General features: G+C 55.7%; 2 protein-coding genes across 2 annotated transcripts in view; one reads left to right on the forward strand and one right to left on the reverse strand.

The window, feature by feature from the left end:
• The window catches only part of VOLCADRAFT_103892 (uncharacterized protein), a gene marked incomplete at both ends in the record, with an annotated part of 9,970 nt that extends 1,167 nt beyond the window's left edge, over positions 1-8,803 (forward strand). Inside the window, 11 exons of the mRNA XM_002948381.1 lie at positions 359-604; positions 1,076-1,138; positions 1,482-1,631; positions 2,891-2,971; positions 4,021-4,209; positions 4,364-4,651; positions 4,947-5,009; positions 5,526-5,605; positions 5,909-5,960; positions 6,642-6,750; positions 8,553-8,803. Coding sequence (XP_002948427.1) covers positions 359-604; positions 1,076-1,138; positions 1,482-1,631; positions 2,891-2,971; positions 4,021-4,209; positions 4,364-4,651; positions 4,947-5,009; positions 5,526-5,605; positions 5,909-5,960; positions 6,642-6,750; positions 8,553-8,803 — 1,572 coding nt within the window. The remainder of the gene's footprint in view (positions 1-358; positions 605-1,075; positions 1,139-1,481; positions 1,632-2,890; positions 2,972-4,020; positions 4,210-4,363; positions 4,652-4,946; positions 5,010-5,525; positions 5,606-5,908; positions 5,961-6,641; positions 6,751-8,552) is intronic.
• A 938-nt stretch (positions 8,804-9,741) lies between these two features.
• VOLCADRAFT_88774 (uncharacterized protein) lies at positions 9,742-11,973 on the reverse strand (the record flags this gene model as incomplete). Its single annotated transcript, XM_002948513.1, has 5 exons — positions 9,742-9,755; positions 10,225-10,384; positions 11,091-11,180; positions 11,595-11,793; positions 11,966-11,973. 5 exons carry the CDS (start codon positions 11,971-11,973, stop codon positions 9,742-9,744), a joined length of 471 nt encoding a protein of 156 aa, XP_002948559.1.
• Positions 11,974-20,860: the final 8,887 nt, after the last annotated feature.

Here is a 20,860-nt window from a genome sequence, read left to right on the forward strand (position 1 = left end):
GTTTTTTTTAGGTTGAGGAGGGATGCGGGTGGTGTTCCCAATGGACCGGAAGGCTGGCTGGTTGGGAGAGTACGGCAGGTTTTGTCGTACCAACGAGAGGAGTACGACGTGACCAGTGGAATTTAGTTGACGATGGGACAGGGATGGAGTGATCGTGGTTGCTGGAGTATTGAGCCACACAAGCGGAGCTCGCAGCGCAGCGGGTGCCGCGTCACGAGTCTGAAGTCAATTAGTAGTTTAGGTATTTGTGAGCTTTGGTTAGGATGCTAAAGCTTTTCACGTTCTTGTTTCCGGTTTTTGTCCTGATATTATGTCGTGAGCACGTGCGGTACCTTTCGCCGTACATACTGTACTGCAGCCTAGTGACGTCGTAATCCACAATAACGAGGAGGATGACGTCTTTGTGGAGTGCGCCGCCGGGCCGCCGCCGCCGCCGCCGCCGCCGCTGGGTGGGGCGGGTGGCGGCAGCGCTGCCGCTGCCACCGCTACAGCTACAGCTACAGCTGCTACAGCCGCTGGAAGCAGCGCCCTCGAATCTGCTGGTGGTGTTGTGTTTGAGAACCTGACTTTGCTGCAGCTGGGGGGTTACGAGGGAGCCTTGCGGGTGAGTGTGTGCGTGTGTACGGGCGTGTGTTTTTACACGACAGATTTGTACGACTGGGCCCGGTGAGGTGGAATTGGGGTGTATGTGTGTGTGTGAGGGGGGGAGGGGGATGTATGTCATGTATGTGGAGCTGGAGGTAGACGTGGAGGTAGGGAGAGGCTGTCGTACACCCCTAGGGGTGTACGAGCCCAAGACAAGATTGGTGGCAAGTGCTCAGCACACACACAGACACAGGCGTGTGTGTGTATTTACCCCCCGGTCGGATTCGGGGTGTAGTGGAAAACATGGACATAGGCGGGGGTAGGCGGGAAACGGTCATGTACGACAAAATACACAATTCGGGTTTCCAGACCCAAGGGACGCAGGCGTAGCAGGTGACGAAGGTAGGGGACTGCTTTCCCCCGCGCTTACCCCGACACCCACTCCACAACCCCCCGACTACATAAACATTTTTGTTTTGTCGTATCACAGGTGCTCCGCGGCCGTACGACGTTGGTGGACGTGGTCGTACAGTTTACCATGGGGGGCCTGCAGGTGTGTATGTTCGTATGTATGTGCGATGCAAAGTAGGACTCATGACTTCCGTCATAACCCATCACACCTCCCCTTTTCCCCCTTACCTTCCAATTTTTCCCTTCATTGCTGTAGTTGTACGGTGACGGTTTGAGCGGTTATTCGTACACGTTAACCCCCAACTCCCCCCAATACCCCATCCAAAACACGGGTGCAGGGGCACACACACACACACACACACACATGCATCACGCGGTCACATGTTCTTTTTCCTGTCTTGAATTTTAGTTTTCAAATTCAAAGACCCAACCGTTCGTATCAAGCACCACCACGTTGACTGCCAACCGCTAACCACAACCTCCAGGTAGACAACGGCGGCCACCTAATTTGTCGTAATGTACGAGTGGTGGGCGGTGCTACGGCTGGCGTGCAGGTGGCGGCCGGGGGTGTGGTGGAGCTGCTGGGTGGGTGTGAGGTGACGAGGTGTGGGGCGGGAGACGATGTGGTGCCCAAGGTGAGTGAGTGGTTGTGTGGGTTTCGTTGCGGGCGGTTGTTAGTTAGGAGAAAACCGCACGGTTTTTTAACGACCTGATGATGAAACAAGAGAGGTTTTGAGTCCGGTTTCTCCAACGTCGTACTGGGCTTTTGGGGTCGGGTTAGAGGGGGGGAGAGGGGGGAGGAAAAGGAGCGGGGGAGAAGCGGGAAGTCTTACAGTGGGGGTGACGTGTGCAGCTTTAAAGGTACGGCAAGCTTTGGGCAGAGCTCACGCCAATAGTGAAGCGGGGGCGGGAGTGCGGAAGGGCGATGCCGCGCTGGGTGTGGTGGAATCTGAATCTAACTTTATTCCCTTCCTCCCCGTCCCCCTTCCCCTCCCCCTCCCCCTCCCTCCCTCCTCTCCCCTCCCCTCCCCCCACATGCGCTTCTCTTCCTACCAACTCCATCTCCTCCCTTTGGCCTTTCTTTTGCGTTCTTTCCACCCCAGTTCTCCATTTCTACCTTCTTTGCGTTCCTGCCGGCGTACACGCCGTCCAATGCGCCATCCCGTTGTCAATTCCGTCATCTCGTACGACACCTTCTGTGTCGTCCTGCGCCGTCTTTGCATTTATACATCTTTTTAATCCCTGCGTTTTCTTCCGCTTTCACAGAGGTTCTCTAGGGCTTCTTGTTCCCAGCTTCCCCGGTCAGCCAGCTTAGTACTCCCTTTCAGCGGCATTCGCATGCGGTCTTGTCTTTATCGTTCGCTGCTCACTACCTTGTCACCCCTCTGCCTCGCATGTGCCTTTGCCCGCTGCTTCTGCTGCCTGGCCAGGTGAGTCCAAAAGGGAGGTTTGAGCTTTGTCGGTATATCGCGTTGCGTCGGTCGGCTAGCCGGACTAGGATAGTCGGGTCGGTCGCGCGATTTTTGGGGGGTTGGGAGGAGCACTTGCATATCACCAGCTTCTTATTACCAGCTTATCAGCCAGTTCTTGGCTAAACCTCGTCAATGCCGCCGCCAGGCCGGCGGCAAACTTTATTCCAGCTTCACGTCAGCAGTTTTTCTACTACTTTTCCGACGCCTCTACACCTGGCATTATTGCTTTTCTTCTGCGCTTATTTTAGTCTTGGCGGCTAGGTAGGTAGTTTTCTGACATCGTCTTCACTACGTCATCCCGAGGTCGCCGCACTTCAAGAACGCCTTTTGGTCAGTTCTACGTCTGGTACACTTTTGCCCTGGCAGCAGCTGCACTCGTTCGTGGTTCGTCTTTCCCCCCCTCTCCCTTCCCTCGCTTACAGGACCTAGGTGGGGTGGAGGTGATGGTGCCTCTGGCGGACTACCCCCGGCTAGCACCGCCCAGTCCTCGAGCACTTCTACAGGTGCGGGGGAGGGGGGAGGGAGGTGAGGGTGCGGGGGGGGGGCTGTGTGTATGTTGTTACAGGGTGGTATAGCTTCACCAGCGGCCCCCTTTTCCGAGGCAGTTCCCTGCTCTCCCTTGCGAGAGGGGCACCCTAATCCGTTCACCCCATCCGACTTCAGAATGTATTCGTTGGGTTCAGCAACTCACCACCAGCATCCAACCAAATCTAGCGGATCAACGGCGCCTCAACTTAGTTCCTGGTCAGCTCGCAAGTTGATGTTATCACGTCCTACACCGTCCACAAGATGGGGGGCCACCTCCCATTTCAACACTCCTCAATCACCCGAGAGGTCGGCAGGTGGATTTGAACCCGGGTCGGCCGGGAACAGAAGTCAGGCCTTCATCTCTGCCAGCCGCCTGTGTGTATGTGCGTCGTACATGATACTCCGTTCGTATGTATAATGTGCTCGCGGGAGGCGAGGAGGCGTTTAGGAGGAGGGATACCGGTGATGGTGTCGGTGGGGATGGGGCCAATACCGGGGGAGGGAGATGTGTGCGTATGTATGTGTGTATGTGTGTGTGTTTGGGCAGGGGGAGATCCATATCGCTCTCTTTTAGTGGCTGGTGTGTGTGAGCGATGTGGGTGATGTGAATGAATGTTGAAATCGACCCACTTATGCGTGTGTGTATGTGTGTATATGTGTGTATATGTGTATATGTGTGTGTATGTGTGTGCATGTGTGTGCATGTGTGTGTATGTGTGTGTATGTGTGTGTATGTGTGTGTATGTGTGTGTATGTGTGTATATGTGTGTGTAGGTGTGTATGTTTGTATGTGCCATGCCGTTCACGTCTTGCTCAGGAGGGCCCCCCACCATTACATCCACACCACCAACAACGGATTTCCAAAGGCCGCATCCTCCCCCCTCCCCCCTCTTTCCCCCTCCCCCCTCCCCTACCCAAACCCATACTCGTACCCAACCAAAACCCCCCCTCCCCACCGGCCCCCGCGACCGCCCCCCTCCATTCCCTCGTGCCGTATCCTCTGTCCGGGTAAACTACACATAAGGCCCATGCCGAACTGCTGGCTGCGCCGCCGCCGGAAGGGGGAAGTACGACACCGCCGCCGCCGCCACCACCACCCGCTTCTCCCAGTGCTGCTGCCGCGTCGGCGGCTCAATTGGAGTTACTGCAGCCGTACTTGGGTGCCGTACAGCCTCCAGCCACTGTCATAATTGGTCCTGGCTGTACCATTCAGGTGTGTTTGGGGCGAGTCGCCTTCTCCCCACACCTACCACCATCCACCACAACACTCCTACAGGGCATTCATATGCCGTACACCCCGCCCCGCCAAAAAACTCAAACATATTTCCTCCCGTCCCAAACCCCCCCACCGCGGCACATACGCGTAGAATACTCGGGGTTTCGCAGTCTCGCTGGTCAAACGAAAAGCACTGGCGGCATACCATGAACTGTTGTACAGCAGCGGCGGAGGCGGAAGCGCGCACGCGACGTACGGCACCAACAATGGTGCCAGCGGCGGCGCCGCCACCGCCTCCGGCTGTGGCTGCAGTAGCTTATCCGCCGCTCTTGAGGGTGCTCGCGTACTGGTGTCCCGTGGGTCGGTGCTGGGGCCCCACAACAGCCGGGGGGCGGTGGGGGTGGTGGAGCTGGAGTACCACCAACTGGATGGAGACGCGGTACGTTTGTATGTACGTATGTGAGTAGATGGAGAATAGCAAGGTATTTTAAAACTTCGGTTGATGGCTGGGGAGTGGGCGGAGGGGCTACTAGAGGCAGGATGGTTTTGGGGTTTAGGGGGTTTTAATAAAACGGGAAACGAACCCGCCAGTGGCCGCCGGGAGCGGGGGGATTGGAGGGAGACGCATGTGTATGTATGTGTGTGTACGCCTGTACGATGTCAAAACGCTGACTCCCTCCCACGAACTCCCTCACCCCCACCTTCGCCGCCTGACTTCTTCCCTCCTCGCCCAGGTCAACCGTCGTACGGCATCACGACACTTCCATGCCGTACAAGTGACCGCACGTCAATTACAGGTGGGCGCCGTACAGCCGGGGATTGGCTTTTATAAATGAGAGGATGTCGTGTCGTTCCGTTACTCTGTCCGCATGTGTGTGTGGTTGTTACTGAGGAGTGTAGTCCTTGTGGATTGTAAAACACTGCTGGTACTGAGCTCCCTGAGGTGGTTCATTTCTTGTCACTTGAACCTAGCTACTGCACCCCCATTTCCTCTTCTTTTTACTGCGTGTTTGGGGATATTCGTGTTGCATTGGGTTGTTTTCTTCTACTTCTTTGTAACGCCCCCTCTCCCGCTCTTTCGCCCCCGCTTGGGAGTCCCTCGGCGGGCTGCGGCTTTGGGCACTGTACGGTATGGAAGTGTATGCTGTATGCAGTTGCGCGTGGGTTACTTGCGTCGTCATCATCATCATCATCAGCAGCAGCAGCAGCAGCAACAGCAGCAGCAACAGCAGCCGCATACGAACACCCCCCCCCGTCTTGTGGTCCACTTTGTTAATTATGTTGTTGTGTGTGTTTAATTTGTGGTGCTGCAGGAGGGATTTTGTTCTCCAGGGGTGGACTGGACGTCGTACAGAGTACGGCTGGAGGGTCAGCCAGCCCGGCCGGGGCGAAGGTAAGGCCTGCGACTGCTACTGCGACTGGTACTGCCAGGAAGTAGAACGACTACGGATTAGGTCTTGAGTACGAGCAGTTCACGATGCTCCTTGTATTGTACCCTTCATGCGATATTGTGGCCCTCCCCCCCTTCCCCACTGACACGGACTTTTGTGACCAACCGCTTCAGAGCCACCAAGGGGGAGGTAGCGGCAGCGGCAGCGGCAGCGGCAGCGGCAGCAACGGCGGCAGGTACCGGAGCCGCTGCCGGCGGTGGCGGTGGCGGGCGGCGAGTCCCCCCACACCCTCCGCACCTTCACAGCCCCGGAGTAATCAAGGGCAGCCGCAGCTTGCGGCAAATGCTGGTCGCGAGTGTGGCAAGAGCACAACGGCGACAGCGAGGCCTGGCGGCTCGTACGGCACTCGGCGGCGTCGACGACAGCAGTAGCAGTAGCAGCAGCGACGACAGCAGCGGCACGGACGACGGAGACACGACAAGTGGAGGCTGTAGCAGGAGTAACGGCAGCAGGATTTCCGTTAGCGACGGAGGTGGCGACAGTGGCAGTAGCACAGACGATGAAAGCGGGACCCGGGTTGTTGCGGCGACAGCGGATCCGGTGGGGGAGGGGAAATGTCGAGGCGTTGGGTTTGGACGTACGGCGGCCTGTACGGCTCCGGAGCAGCCGGTAGGGAAGACGGAGATGGGGTTAGGGATGGAGTCGATCGTTGAAGGTGAAGATGGCGGTTGTTGTGGAGTCACGGCAGTAGCAGCAGGCGGGATAAGGGGAGGAGAGGGTGGAGGAAGGGTAGGAGGGGATTCCAGTCCCAGGCCGGTTCGTCTCCCTCATAGACCTGTGTACGTACGAATGTGTACGACATGCGGCTGGTCACCTTCGACGTCGACGCGGGGTGCCTCCGGGACGGTGACCTCCGATGTTGAGCCGTCGGCTGTAGCGGTACAACCACCACAACCACCACCATCACATGCTACTGCTGCTGCTGCTGCTGACGGCTCTCCATGTACATCCGCTGACGCTCCTGCTGTTGGCGGCGAGGATGGGAGGTGTTTGGGATCGACAGGCTGCGGTGGCGTCGGCGTCAATGGCGTCGGTGGCCCCGTCAAGCTGCGCCGCTGCGGCGGCTGCTTGAAGGTGTCGTACTGTAGTGAGGAATGTCAGCGGCGAGATTGGCCCCGACACGCGCCCGAGTGCCGTACACTGCGGGCCGCGGCGGCTGGGTCGGGAGCGAGGGGGGAGGTCACTTGATGTGGAGGGCCGAACGGCAATTGAAAATGTACCCCGTGACCAGGTACGACAGGATGTACACGTCGTCGCGCCGCCAGTGGCTGCTTCGGCGCCGCCGTCAGTTTCTTCTCTGTCTCTCTCGTAACGGCCTCCGTCGGCACCCAGAGGGAGAGCGCCAGAGCTCCTTTTAGGGCTCTAGACTGCCAGTAACTGTCCATTTAACCGTTTTAACTGTTTTAACCGCATGGCATCGTTGTCCTGATCTTGCCACTTCCACTGCTCGGACGTGTAGTGAAGAATACTGGGGGGATTGCGAGAGGGAAATAGACTACAGCGAGTATATGCGGCCACCACCGCAACGCCTAATGGCGGTGTTGACTGGTTTCGGGGTGTACGGGGAGTACGAGCAGGGAACTGAGTATGCACTGGTGTCCGTGTGTGTGTGGTACGGACGAGACGTACGGCAGTTTTGTGCTGTTGATGTTATTTTGCGACTCTCTGTCGACGCCACGATGACAGTGATGTTATCGTGCTGGCCCTATGTCCTGTTGTCCCCGCTTTGCGTTGGTTTGATTTGTTACATTGGTTTGGACGAACTACTAACTACTAATTAATGAAGTAGTTCCCAACGATATTCTTCTTTCCCCTGTTTGTGATTTCAGAGGAAGGGGAAACGGGAGGGAAGTGGTGGTGGTTCGTGGTACGGCAGGGGAGACGCGTGTTGGGTGAGGGGGGTTTTAGGATGTTAGGACAACTGACAACGTGTTGTGTTTTGTCACACGGTTGATTACACGGTCGGCCTGAACCTCGACACGACCGCTGACCGCTAGGTGCCGTATCCCCTTAATACCCCATTTTATCCTTACATCTCATCCTTATATCAAATCAAACACAACCGGACCGTACAAGCCTGAAGTAAACAACTCATCTCAACTTAACTTAGTTCACGAGTGGATAACGTGTTGCCTTAGCTCAGTGTCCCTGCCTGCTGCCGGACATGGGGGTCATGGGGGCTCGTGGGGGCCCCGCCTGACATCAGGAACACACGAAAACCTCCTCTTGGGATCAACCCACATGGAGAACGTCCGTGAGCTCGTAACATCGCGTTGCCATGCGAAGCAATGTAGGCGCTGCCATGCGCAACTCGCGTTCTTCTAAACTGTAAGTTTCTGAGTGAAAGGAGAGAAAACCAAGGAGGGCTTCTGTGTCTTTGCCGAGAGCGAACTCGGTTGAAGGTCGTTGGTGTGTACGGCTTGACCGTGCAGAGCTAGTGTGAGTCGCAGGAGTGCGAAAACGATAATTTTCGCGAGTTCTTATTGGCAGTACCGAAAGTTAAAAAAAGTTTCCGCTCCGGCTTCTGCCTAGCCTACAGCGTCCAGAAGCAGAGTCGCATTCGGTAACCATGGCTGTCTTGTTTGGACTAGAAATTGTGGATATCGCTATATAAAGCGGCACTTGTATGATGACCGTCAATAAACGCAAACTAGGTGACCAGTCGCGCGAGCCTGTTAGCCGACATAGAAGCGTTGACCACACAGCTGTTCAGGAGGCGGACAGTCAAAAGAGCTTTGACCATGCTCTCTAACTCGGACTGACAAGACAAAACTTACCGGAGCCATTAGCCAGGCATATGATATTTACTTGTCGGCGAAGCTGCAACTGGCGGCTTCCGAAGCATCCCTCGCCCATTCAAAATCAGCATTTGGAACCACCCGCCCAGAGCTCCTGGTCCCCGAGAAGTCCGCATCATCGAGCGCCCTTTCAAGGATTTGGACTTTGTGTGCGACGGTTGGAGCAAGAGGGCCGGCAAGGAGCAGAAGATCCTCAAGCGCGAGAATCGGGAACTCAACCGGGTCTACCACGCCTTCCAGAAGGTGAACCGCGAACTTGTTGAGGAGCAGGGGGCGCGGCGGGGCGGCGCCCCACCCGATCAGCTGGGAAAGACCACGAACGACGCCATTGCTGAGGGTTAGAAGCTCTGCTTGGACCCAATCCAGCGCTTGCGTAGGGCGATGCTAGTGGGCTGGGATTGAGTCCTTGGACCTCCCAGACTGCTGTGATACCGCAGTGGAACCGTCAGCTGTTATTGGCTGCTAGCAAGCGGGTCGAGGCGGAGGAGGCGATGGGGGAAGTCGGGAAAGTCGTTTGCAACCAAACAATTCTGCCAATCCCACAGCCGGGTTTCGACGCGTGTTCAGGACCGTTTGTTGCGCCGTCATCCAATTCCTTGGTCCCAAGTATGCAAGTCCCGGGTGTCACGCATACCAGCCGCAACAAGCAAGAATGACAGTCTCCACGACCTGCCTCACGGTGGGCCCTGTGCCACTCTCGGGCACAACACGATGACTAGGTGGCGCACGGGATCACACAACCCAACACAATGGGTGGTGCCAAAACGGTTCAAAGCGGTTCACGTGACATACAATGCTCTATCTGACCATCTCGGGAATCAGGCCCTCAAAGAACCCCGCTCTGCACCCCCCCATGTGGCTCCCACTCAATCCCGCTGTGGGGCCGTGCGGGTGTTCACAACATGGCCATAACCCTTGCACTTGTAGCACTGATCCCGCTCAGTCAGATGCCGCTTCTGCTGGCACACACCAGGCCCGGGCACGCCATGAAACCATCGTGAGGGTCGTTGTTTGAATCGCTGGGGAAAAGTGCGCAAGAATTCTTCATTGCATTGTTTTGGGTGCACCTGATGTGCGCCTGGAACCTTAAATTAAATTTTCGGTAACCAGGCTCACCTCCTCCCCATGGAAGCAAGTGACACCTTTTCCTGCATGCAGGTACCTCTTCATCCGTACGGTAATGAAACCTGAAGAAATATGGGTCCCGGCGTTTTGAGCTTTTGGTTTAGATTGTGTACTGATATGGCGGAAGGCCTCCTAGCTGTGGCTAGTTTTCTTAATTAGTCTCGGAGGCCTGGGAGGCCAAGAGGCATATCGGGGGCACTCAGGGGCGTCGAGGCAAAGCGGACAGGAGGGGCCGTCCACATTTGACCGCCCATGGGATAAAAATGGAACGACAGCTCAACAGCATAGAAAAGCGGTATATAGGGTTCAAGGGCAAGGTGCCCCGGAGGGCTTACACTGTGCAGATGGTCACAGCTATGCAGCTGCAAAACGTGTTTTGCCGGAACAGAGGGCACGGGACACTGCCGGTGTGTTGTGGATATCTAAGAGGGATGCCGGCAATGTGGGAAGCCATATAAAGAGGGATTTTGCAAGCTTTCAGTTGTTGGTTGTCGGTGTGTGTGTGTGTGTATGACCTACATAAGCTGGCGATTGCTGCTGCTGATGGCAGCTGCAATGAATGCCTCGCATCAAAATGGGGGCCTGGCGGGTAGTAAGCTTTGCGGACTGCTGCCGTACGGATTGTACTGCTGCCGTACCGCACATAATACCTTCGTACGGAAATTCTGCATCTTCCGGGAGCTCTAGGGACAACTGGTTCCATTGGCGGGAAAGAGCCGCCTGGCAGGCTGGGCCGGAGGGGCAGTCCGCCAGTACGACAAGCACGAGGTCATGGAGGAGGCGCCACAGGGGTCCGGCCTGCAGGCGGTGGAGGCGTGGGACGTGGTCGCGGCAAGTGCTTATGAGAGAGGTGGAGGGCGGGACTGTGCACTAAGCACTGGTTGTGCCATGGTAGGTTGGGAGTCCACTCCGCCTGCTGCTGCTACTGCTGAAACGCAAATCATCTGAAGGATGCAATATTTCCCTGCTGGGCCGGGGATATCGCGTTGTTGCGTGGAAGGTTGTACTTGTACTTGGCCATCGGGCCTCCAACGGTTTACCAACGGCTCCTCTCACCGCAAGTCCACCGACATGGGTGCAATGGACGCGCAGCTTTATGTGTGTCCGAATGCCTCAATTCCACTCATTCCGCAAATTTCACACACGTTTAACCACATCCCCAGAACGAGGTCTCCGCAGCACCTCCCACACACGACCCTCATTTCGGGTGATTCACACATGCTTCCCAGCCACAACCCACATCACATCACATCTTCCGCAGACCCTCTGATTTCTTATACCCTAAGCCACCACCTGCGCTCCCACTCGCAGACCGCCCCCTACCCGCACTCTTCCAGACAATACAGGCAACACATTCAGCTCAGCCCTATACACTCTCGCGTCGTCCCGAGCCCTGGTCCATCTAATAACGTTTCTCTCCGTGGAACCACCTCCCGACCCGTGCTGCCTCCCTGGAGCCGTTGTCTGTTTCCTTCTCCCATCCCGCTGTGCCCCGCCGTCTCACCTTGAGGCAGTACTCGTCCCTCTCCCCCAGGTAGTCCCCGATGGTGGTCTTGTCCAGTCCTTCGGCGCGAGTGAGGAAGCTGGCCACGTCCTCCGGAAAGGCGCCCAACATGCCCTCGCGGTGAAGAAACTCCACACCTGACCACCACCCCAAGTGCGTTCGTTCGTCCGTTTAGGAGACGGCCACAGACACAACCACAGCCACAGCCACACAATCAAAGGGCGAGGGAAAGGTTAGGATAACACCAAATTACGCGCGACGGAGAAGCGGGAGATGGTGCGCGTGTCGACGACGTGAGGCAAAACGTCGGTCATGACATGTGTTTTGCTGCAGGTTTGGATTGGGAGCCAACCACCACCAACCCCTCCTTCCCCCCGGCCCCCCACACAAACACACGTGTACACCGGGGATGGGTTCGAAATACTGAACTTCGGCTTCCGTGTGCCGAGCCGTAGCCCTTATTGCTCCACTCATGTCATGCATTCCTACAATCCCAGCCGGCACCTTCCCTTCGCCGGTGCCGCCAGCTGCGGCCGCGGCAGCCGCAGCCGCGGCCGCAGCCGCAGCCGCCAGGTCCGCGTCGTCAATCCCCCCGTCGTCATCGGCGGCGGCGGCGAACCCAGTGTTCCCCGAGATGTTGCGCCTCGTGGCGCCGGCAACGGGGGTGCCACTCGCCGCCAGATCTGCGATGCCACTGGCTTTCCTGTGGGCCGCGTGGGCAGAGTGAGGGTGGTGCTTGCGGAGGATGGTATCGTAAGGTACACTGGTAGAAGGATGCGCCCGGGAAATGGACAACTGTCCATGGCTCTCAGAAAACCCCACCCCGGGGAAGATTTGGACCGGATGATGGTGAGCCAATTACTACTGCCTCTTACCAGATCATTATCTGTGCATACTGAAGCCTTCTTTTTCTCTGTGTAAATTGCTTTTTATGGGGATTTTTTATTCTGCCATTACTACCGCCACCTCATGCCCCACCTGCCCCCAACACACCAATCCTGCACTTCCAGCTCGCCCCCGCGCCCTGCCCCCTTCTATCAACTTCCCCCGGCCCGCCCTTGGCAAACTGTTAAATCCCCTCTTACATACATTCATACAATCCTTCTCCCTCCATCCCCCTCCCCAGTTGGCTGATTTAGTGTCCACCGCATTACCAAGAACAGGCTGCATAACCAGCTGGCTGTCCCGTCCATTGATTCCTTCTGCGTGTTGGATTACTCGGTCCAACCGTGGATATGAAATGCCAACCCCTTGTGATTTAAAGCTGCTGAGGAGTATGTTGCAAAGAACCCGGATGGGCTCCTGCACCGTATTGCCAAGGTGGGCGATTGTGTTCTGACTGATGAGAGTGATGATGAGGGCAGTGTGGGCAGTGAAATTGCTGAGGCCTATTATCCTTCTGATAACGAGGAGGTCGAGAGTGTGGCAAGTGATGAGGTATACCCGTCTGAGGAGACGGATGATGATGATGATGTGTGTGTGTGTGTTACATGGTTGGGGGTGCGTGACCCCATACCTGTAAGACTACCCATGACGGATGATGATGTGGCAGGTGTGGTGGAGGCGATTGCCGCAGAGGTGGATGAGGAGCGGCGCCTCCTTGGCTTTGGGTAAAATCTTTGCTGAAATATTTCTCCTTTGTTCCAAAATAAAGTCAAACACCTGTTAACTCAGCCGTCCTAGCATATAACGATAGAATCCAGCTAAAATTTACCCCGAAAACCGCTTCAGACAGTTTCGGGGTACCCGAAAGCACTCTCCGGCTGACAGGAAAATTTTCGGGGAGGGCCCCGAAAGATTATTCAGAGGGTTTCGGACACGGCCGAAATTTTTGGGTACCCTGGTGAAGAACCCTGGTGTATAACTACTAGGGTGGGCGCAACACCCTTGAGCGGCAGATGGCAGCGTGATTTACCACACGGAATGCATAGTGCATGCCCCATATGGCAGACACATGTCCATCCCGAAGGGGAATAGATGTATGCGTGGGGGTCCTCCGCATTTGTGCAGAACGTGTAACTTGTTAAGCAGCCTCTCGCACAATTGTGTCCGGTCGTACTGTGCCGAATAAACGGACCGTACAAGACGGCCCAAAGCCAGGAGCGAATTTTATCGCGCGGGTGCGCGCGTGCGATTCGCAAAATGCGCGTGTACAAGTGTATGTCTTTTTTTGGCGAAGAAAGGCCGCGGTGTGTCAGCGCGGTGCGCAGGAGGGCATGTTGGCCACAGTCGCACGCGGCATGCAGCCCGGACAATGGGGTGCCTCCTTTGCCGTAACTGAAAGCACAGAAAGCAAACAACGTACCTTGCAAGACTGGGCGCATGAAACGGCCGCGGGAAGAGGAAGCGTCTGGCGAAGCGGCACTTTGTGCAAGCAAACGGGCGCGGTTTCAGTAGCGCAACGCATACAGCACCTTGTTCGGGTGAAGTCAAATTACAAACTTGCACGGAAAAATATAACATACACAAACTTAATTAAACATAAAACAGAAAAGTCGTTCAGAGCCGTGTCGGTGACATGGACGTCGCTGATGGCATGGAACAGCTTTTTGCTGCGCATACGGCCGTGCCTGCGTTAGCCGTGTTGCAGCAGCTCCGGAAGGACGTCAGCCAGCAGCAGGCTCAAGAGCTGCTGCACATCCACCGGGAATGTCTTCAGTTGAGCACGTGTAGTTTTGGTCGGCGGGGTCGACCATCGTACGCATTGCCCACGGAAGCCGAGGTGCAGCGTCTATGCAACATCGCCAACATATCCGGTACGCGAGTGCAGGCTTCCGAGCACGAAAGACCGCGGGTCGCATCTCAAGAATCAACCAAGCATGCATGTGCCTCTGCAGATGAAGACGCGGCGCGCTTCTGGGCGACGGGTGTCGGTCAGCGTTTACGTGGTAAGGCGAGAACCAAGGGGCGGCATAGTTGTGGTTATGGCCGTGGTATATCGAAGGACCGCTCATCTGGTACGTGCCCACATTAGTCCGCCTCTATTCAGTGCCCAAGAAATGTAGCATTATGCCATTTCCTATCCTGGTGACTGTGGAAAGTGGGATCACGAGGTGCATTTCAACCGCCAACCGTGTCCATATACAGCTACACTGGCTGCGTAACTGTCTGCTGCATAACACCCCATCCGACAGGTCCGCGTGGTTCAGTGTGCGACGGCGGTACAGCCGATAGGACATCCATGCTAATCCATTCACAACCAACCCGCGATCGTGTAGGAAATGTTGACCCGTTCTGCGGCACCGGTAAGCGCCTGCCAATGTGGGCATGTGATTCGCGGAGTGTCGAGGGCTTTGCTGCAGTTGTGGCAATACGGTTCAGGCTGTTCTGTGTGTGCGTGTGTGTTACATGGTTGGGGGGTGCGTGACCCCATACCTGTAAGACTACCCATACGAGCCGAAGGCCCAAGGGCAATACTACAACGCCTAAAAGCCACGGAGAAAAGGAAAAACACCGCACATCGGCCCAGACTAGCGTCCAAAGGGGGTAATTGAGTTTCGGTGAGCCCACATACGTTCCAACATCCTCGCCAGATGTGCGGGTTCCCATTGCATGGCCTCCAACATGCTCTGTTGATGATCGAATCCCTCTTCAGCACGAATATCATTATAGGCTGGGCATTCCAATAACACGTGTTTTTCATCCTCAATTCGGCAATTAGTACCACAACAGTGGCAAAACCGCTGCCCCCTGGGGACATGGTACTTGCCCCTTCGTGCTCTGTTTGCCTCCAAAGCCCAGCAACATAAACGAAACTGCATTAGCTTACGATGTGCTAAACGAGGAATGAAAACCTTAGCATGTGTTGGCCACATGACGGCTGCGGCTCCCGAAAAGGGCAGCCCCATCCAGTGCTTATACTTTGCCATTTGCACTCCCGGTTGCTTCCCATCTGATGGGTACTCCTCTGGCAAGACAGTCAGACGCGTATGGTCCCAGCCGCTCATCAAACGCTCTCTTAGTGCCGTTATCATTGCTCCTTCGGGTAGAGGTCTACTCAGCAACCAATCAACACGCTCCTTTACCCCCACGACTTCTTGCGGTATTCCGCTCCAAATGTTGCACTCCAAGAAGGAAAACAGTCGTAACATTGAGATTCCCCAACCCTCCCATTCCGGGTTGGTCAGGGCATCGGTTATCTCCTGCCGTAAAACGGCATGAGCAATGGATCCAACTTGCTTTTGAAGGCGGTTCCAGAAACGGAGGATCTGCTTCACCATGTAATATTGTAAGGGGAGTTCAGCCAGCTCCGCGTACAACAGCCTGTGGGATGGCCGTGCCGTCCCCACTACCTGCCTCATGATTAAAATCTGCAGCTGGACTGCACTATCCTTCAAACAGGCTTCGAACATGCCCTCCGCAAGGTTGGCTTTATCCCGCCGCCTTCCCACCCTGTCCACGACCTCTGCCAGCGCAAAAGGGCCCCACGCCTGGCAGCCATACAACAGAATTGCTCGGACTTGGGTTGCAAAACACCGCATTCGCACATCGGGGGCAAACAGCTTCATTTTGTCCAGCTTTGCGCTTAAGGAAAACATAGCGGACCGACCTGTATCACACAACTGCTGACGGCATGCACTAAAAGGCCGTTCTGGCCCATATACCAAGCCCAGATAGCGAGCGCTATCTTTGGCAGGTACTACCTGGCCTGATAGCCGTAACTGTTGACATCTCTCGCTAAATTCCGACTGCTGGGTGCCATCACATGCAAAAACAAGCCTTTCAGACTTTGAGACATTTGGTCGCATCCCAAAAGCTTCACAAAACAAGTCCACAAGATGCAGCAACTCAGACATTCGCTCTAGTGACGTCGCTAGCAGACTAACATCGTCTGCATCAGGGTTCGACACTGACCTTCCTGAAACTTGCGGGCTCCCCCGTACCTCCCAAATTTTCCTTAGGGAGGGGCCCCCGTACCAGGCTCCTGTACCGGCCGAAAACCTTACAGGGGCCCCCGTAACCCCCGCAAAACCTTTATGGGGGCATTGTCCTTGGCTGAAACGCTGTGGAAAGTGACGCTTTGCATTTTTTTGCCCTCTAAAACGTTATTTTCGTTATTTTCTCGTGAACCATTACACACGGGGACACAGCACACTCAGCGAAAGCCAAGCGCCTTGGCCGCCGCGGCCGCCCATCCCTTCTGCTCCTCTTTCTGGTCCTCCTCATCCTCATCTTCATCAAAATCCTCATCCACGCACGACTCATCGGTATCTCGTTGATCATCCACAGCACGCAAAGGATGAGCAGCTGGGTAATAGAGGAGAGGGCAATAGCAGCACGCTGTGCACCCCTGCGGACGGAGTCGTTCAAAGGACCTGCCCCCGTGGCTGCCCTTGCGATCACCACCGCCCGCTGGTGACACACGCTCTTCTCGTGGGAAAGCAGGTCGTTTCTGTCGGTGACGGTTGCACATTTCTCGATGTACTTCTTAGCCGCGCCCGACGGGTTGTGCTTCTGGCAGACGTTGCAGCCACCAAGGATATGGCCCTTGTGGTTGCGCTTGCCAGTTGTCGCTTGCCAGTTGTCGTAAACCAGCCGTGCTTACTCATGTAGAGTTGGGCGGTGTCGTCGGCTACAGGGACCTTGGGCGTCGGCTGCTTCGTGGCCGATGGGCCCGCGTCTTCGGCAGACAGGTCCACTAGCTTGCTGCTGCTCGGCCTCCTGAGTGCAAGGCTCCGTAGAGTCAAGCTCCTCAGGAGCATCGATGGGGTTGCCTATAACACAAATCTTTCGGTCAACTTTCAGGCCTGCGGCTCCTTTCAATCAGCTTCGAGTCCCTACCCTACCTTCTTTGCAAGGCTTATCATCTACTTTCTTTGTGGGAACAGGTTGGCTTGCAGGCTTTCCACCTGCGTCCGGACCGAACATGAGATCGGCGAGGAGTGGCAACAACCAACTCCGTTCCCACAATAGATGAGCGAGCTTACCAGAGCCCCATAGGTCCGACAATTTTAAGGTGGCGCGCTTCTTGGAGGGCTTGAAATTGTTGAGAGGGAAGCGATTAGCGCTTGTGTGTGCCCCCAGGCTTAAGTGTGCCTAACGGCCCATTGAATGTGCTGGGTGCTGGTCAGAGTGGGTTGTCTTGGCGGGAAAACAGTTGGGTCCACCCAGGTAACCCGGCCGATGCCGCCGAGATGACCAAGGTGTGAAGGTTGCTTTGTCCTTCGGGATCCGCATCCTAAAGACTCTGGCAGAAAAGCGTTGATCGACCCGTCTTGAAACACGGACCAAGGAGTCTAACATGTATGCGAGTTGGCGGGTTGAAAACCCGTAAGCGCAAGTAACCTGACTGGTGGGATGGCCTGTGCCTGCACCAGGTGCTTTCCACGAGTCGGGTTGTTTGGGAATGCAGCCCTAATTTGGAGGTAAATCCCTTCTAAGACTAAATACTGCTGAGAGACCGATAGCGAACAAGTACCGTGAGGGAAAGATGACAAGAACTTTGAGGAGGCCCTTGGTCACCTCCTGACGACTCATTGTCTGCCATCGCTGGATGTTACAGACCAGAAGCTATAAAAGTATTATGAAAAGTGTAGTTAAATATTGCAATATGAATTATGTCTGCCAAGTGTGTGGCCTTATCCTTTATATGGTCCGTCCTCTCCCCAACAGGGCCCCGTACGGCCTCTTATAAATCCTTAAAATCCTTACGGGAGCCACCGTAACCGGCCTTCGGCCGGTCCGGGGGCGGCCCCGTACGGGGCGCTTCGCGCCCCAAAATCTTTATGGGAGCCACCGAAAAGTCCTACGTTCCCGGACAGGGATACCAAAAAAAGGCCAAAAACTTACGGGCCCCGTACGGGGTGTCGAACCCTGGTCTGCATACAACAGTATGGAGACGCGCTTGCTGTCCACAAGGGGTGCGTCATACTTACGTGCACCAGCTTCTACAAGGTCGTGAGTATCAATCAGATCAGCTAGTGTCTCGATGAAGAGTCCAAACAACTCCGTAGATAAAGGAGACCCTTGCTTCACTCCTTGCTTAGACTCAAACTCTCCCCCCACTTTCTCATTTACCTTCATCACCATGGACACCTTCTCGTACGCTTTTCTCAGAGCACCTAGCATGGGGCCGCTAATCCCCCTCTCCTGCAACCGAAGCCACATGTGCTCGCGAGGCACCCTATCAAAGGCCTTCTCAAAGTCAATCTGTACTATTATCAACGGCGGTTGTCCCGCGATCCGATGCCGCCTGACCAGGTGTTGCTTGACAAAGAGGTGGTGAGCAGTGCCAAAACCCCGCCTGAAACCCGCTTGGCATGGGTGCCGCAGGTCCAGTATTTCCCCAGCACGTACCAGGCGGTTAAGGATCACTGACGCATTGCAGAACGCTTCCCACAAGGGGCCTGACTTATTCTCAACCCTGCCAGGGCCAAGCCGCACTCAGCAAGCAAGCATGTGCCGGGCGCTTTGGCATTCCTCGTTCCACCATAATGCACCACCCCCCCTTGCATACCCTCGTTCGGGCTGTTCTGAAGGCACTGCTGACCTACATCCAAGTCTACGCGCATCATCTTGGAAACGGGGCTCACTGCTGACGTGCTGCTATGCAGGCCAACTTCCGGTGCCACTGTATGCACGCAGCGACATTAGCGGCTGTGCTGTCGTGCCGCTCGATGCCCATGCAACGTGTCTGGACTGCGTGCGTCATGCTCTCATTGCCGCAGGTGCCACTGATGTGCCCGCGCCTGACATTCTGCTGGCGACCGTGGTGGGAGCCATTACCGAGTCTTGGGACGTGATGCGCTTCCAAGTGCTACATGCCCATGCCAGCAGCCTCCCCAGCACCTGCACGGCGGAGCAATATGGAGGAGCACATTAAACTCCGCGTTTGTGTAGTGCACGTGCAGGACGTCCTCATCGTGACATCCCATGCTACCCAATAGGAGTTGCTGCCTGAAGGTACAACTTGGGTGCATACGGCACACCTCCACCGAGCCTGCCGTCCGGCTCCTCCACCGGCACCGCCGCCAAGCCGCCCGTCAACATTGCTGACCGGTGGGCATTAGCAGCGGCGTCGCCAACCGGCGGAGGGCGCGATCGCTCCTCGCCTGGCGGGGTGCGAAGATGGCCCCTCAGCTTCAGGTAGGCGCCTTATCTTCTGGCTCTACTAGCCTCCATGCCACGCTGCACCCTACCGAACAGAATGCATGCCTTGCATGCTGTGCACCGACGCGCCTGTCCAGCTGTCACATGCAACCACCATCTTGACATGCTCTGCTGGTGCCCATTGTACCTTCAGGCAGCAACTCCACGACAACGCCCGAGCCTTCTGGACATTGAGCAGTGGCTGTTGTATTTAGGCACGCTCGCACTTCACGTCGCATACATGTCCGACTGTGACTCGTGTGTGAACTGCGGCTGGTGCCCATACGGACACCAGCGCTTGGGATGGTCTATTGCGTTAGCGCTGGGGGGGAGGGGCGCTGCTCCTTTCTAGGTCGGCTCGTCGCGTGCTCGGGTGCATGCTTGGTCACGTGCGAGTTCACCCATCATGTTGCCTGTTCTGGCATGTCCATCCAAGCGCGAAGACTTGTACCTATGCCTTATCCTTCGTTACTAAAAGATTGCAGAGGACCGACGCGACGTGTACTGTAAACGCGTTCTTGTTGTTGCTGTTGTTCTTGTATACGCGCACGACGACAAGACTGCATGTACATTCCGCCGTGCGCCAAACACCCTGTAACTCGCTTACACTAAACTCACATTACAGTGAGCCACTGCACTTTCCTCTCCAGTCTCGCCCCGTTCTGTTCCTCGCAAACGTATTTCGGCACCTTCCACATCACCATACGTGCTTTGGAAACGCGGACAGCTGCTTCACAAGGACCCCAGTGTTTAAGCAGCCCCCCGCACAATTGTGTCCGGTCGTACTGTGCCGAATAAACGGTCCGTACAAGACGCCCCAAAAGCCAGGAGCGAAGATTACCGCGCGGATGAACGCGTGTGATTCTCAAAATGCGCGTGTACAAGTGTACGTAATTTATTTGGGCGAAAGGCCGCGGTGTGCCAGCGCGTTGCGCAGGAGGGCATGTTGGCCACAGTCGCACGCGGCATGCAGGCCGGAAATGTGGGTAGCTGCTTAGCCGTAACTGAAAGCACCGAAAGCATACGTCTTAGCTTGCAAGACTGGGCTCATAAAACGGCCGCGGGAAGAGGAAGCGTTTGGCGAAGCGGCACTTTTGTGCAAGCAAAGGGGCGCGCTTTTGGTAGCGCAACGCATACAGCACCTTGTTCAGAGTAAAGTCAAATTACAAACTTGCGCAAAAAAATATAACATACACAAACTTAATTAAACATAAGATCAGAAAAGTCGTTCAGAGCCGTGTGGGTGACATGGACGCCGCTGATGGCTTGGAACAGCTTTTTGGAACAGCCGATACCGACACCAGAGTTTTGGGTGATATGCTGCTCCTTACAAGGACTGCTCGTAGCGTGCTCGGTTTAATGCTCGGTAGCGTGCGAGTTTACCTGTCATGATGTTTGTTTGCATATCCCTCCAAGCGAGAGGGCTTGGACCTATGCTGATGTTCGTTACAAGAAGTGAACTGAGGACTGATGCTACACGTCATGTATACGCGTTGCTTAGCTTGCAACGTGACGCGCCCACGATGAAAGTTATGCACGTAAATTCGCCCGTGCGCTGAACGCCTTGTAACCCTTCAACTACACTCACAATATACCGCTGCACTATTCTCTCCACTCTTGATGAGCAGGTGAAAATCCAGACCGGTTTTTGGAGGCACCGTTTCACGTATATTCTGGTGCGC

Source organism: Volvox carteri (genome assembly GCF_000143455.1).
Source record: "Volvox carteri f. nagariensis unplaced genomic scaffold VOLCAscaffold_10, whole genome shotgun sequence".
NCBI classification, from domain to species: Eukaryota; Viridiplantae; Chlorophyta; class Chlorophyceae; order Chlamydomonadales; family Volvocaceae; genus Volvox; species Volvox carteri.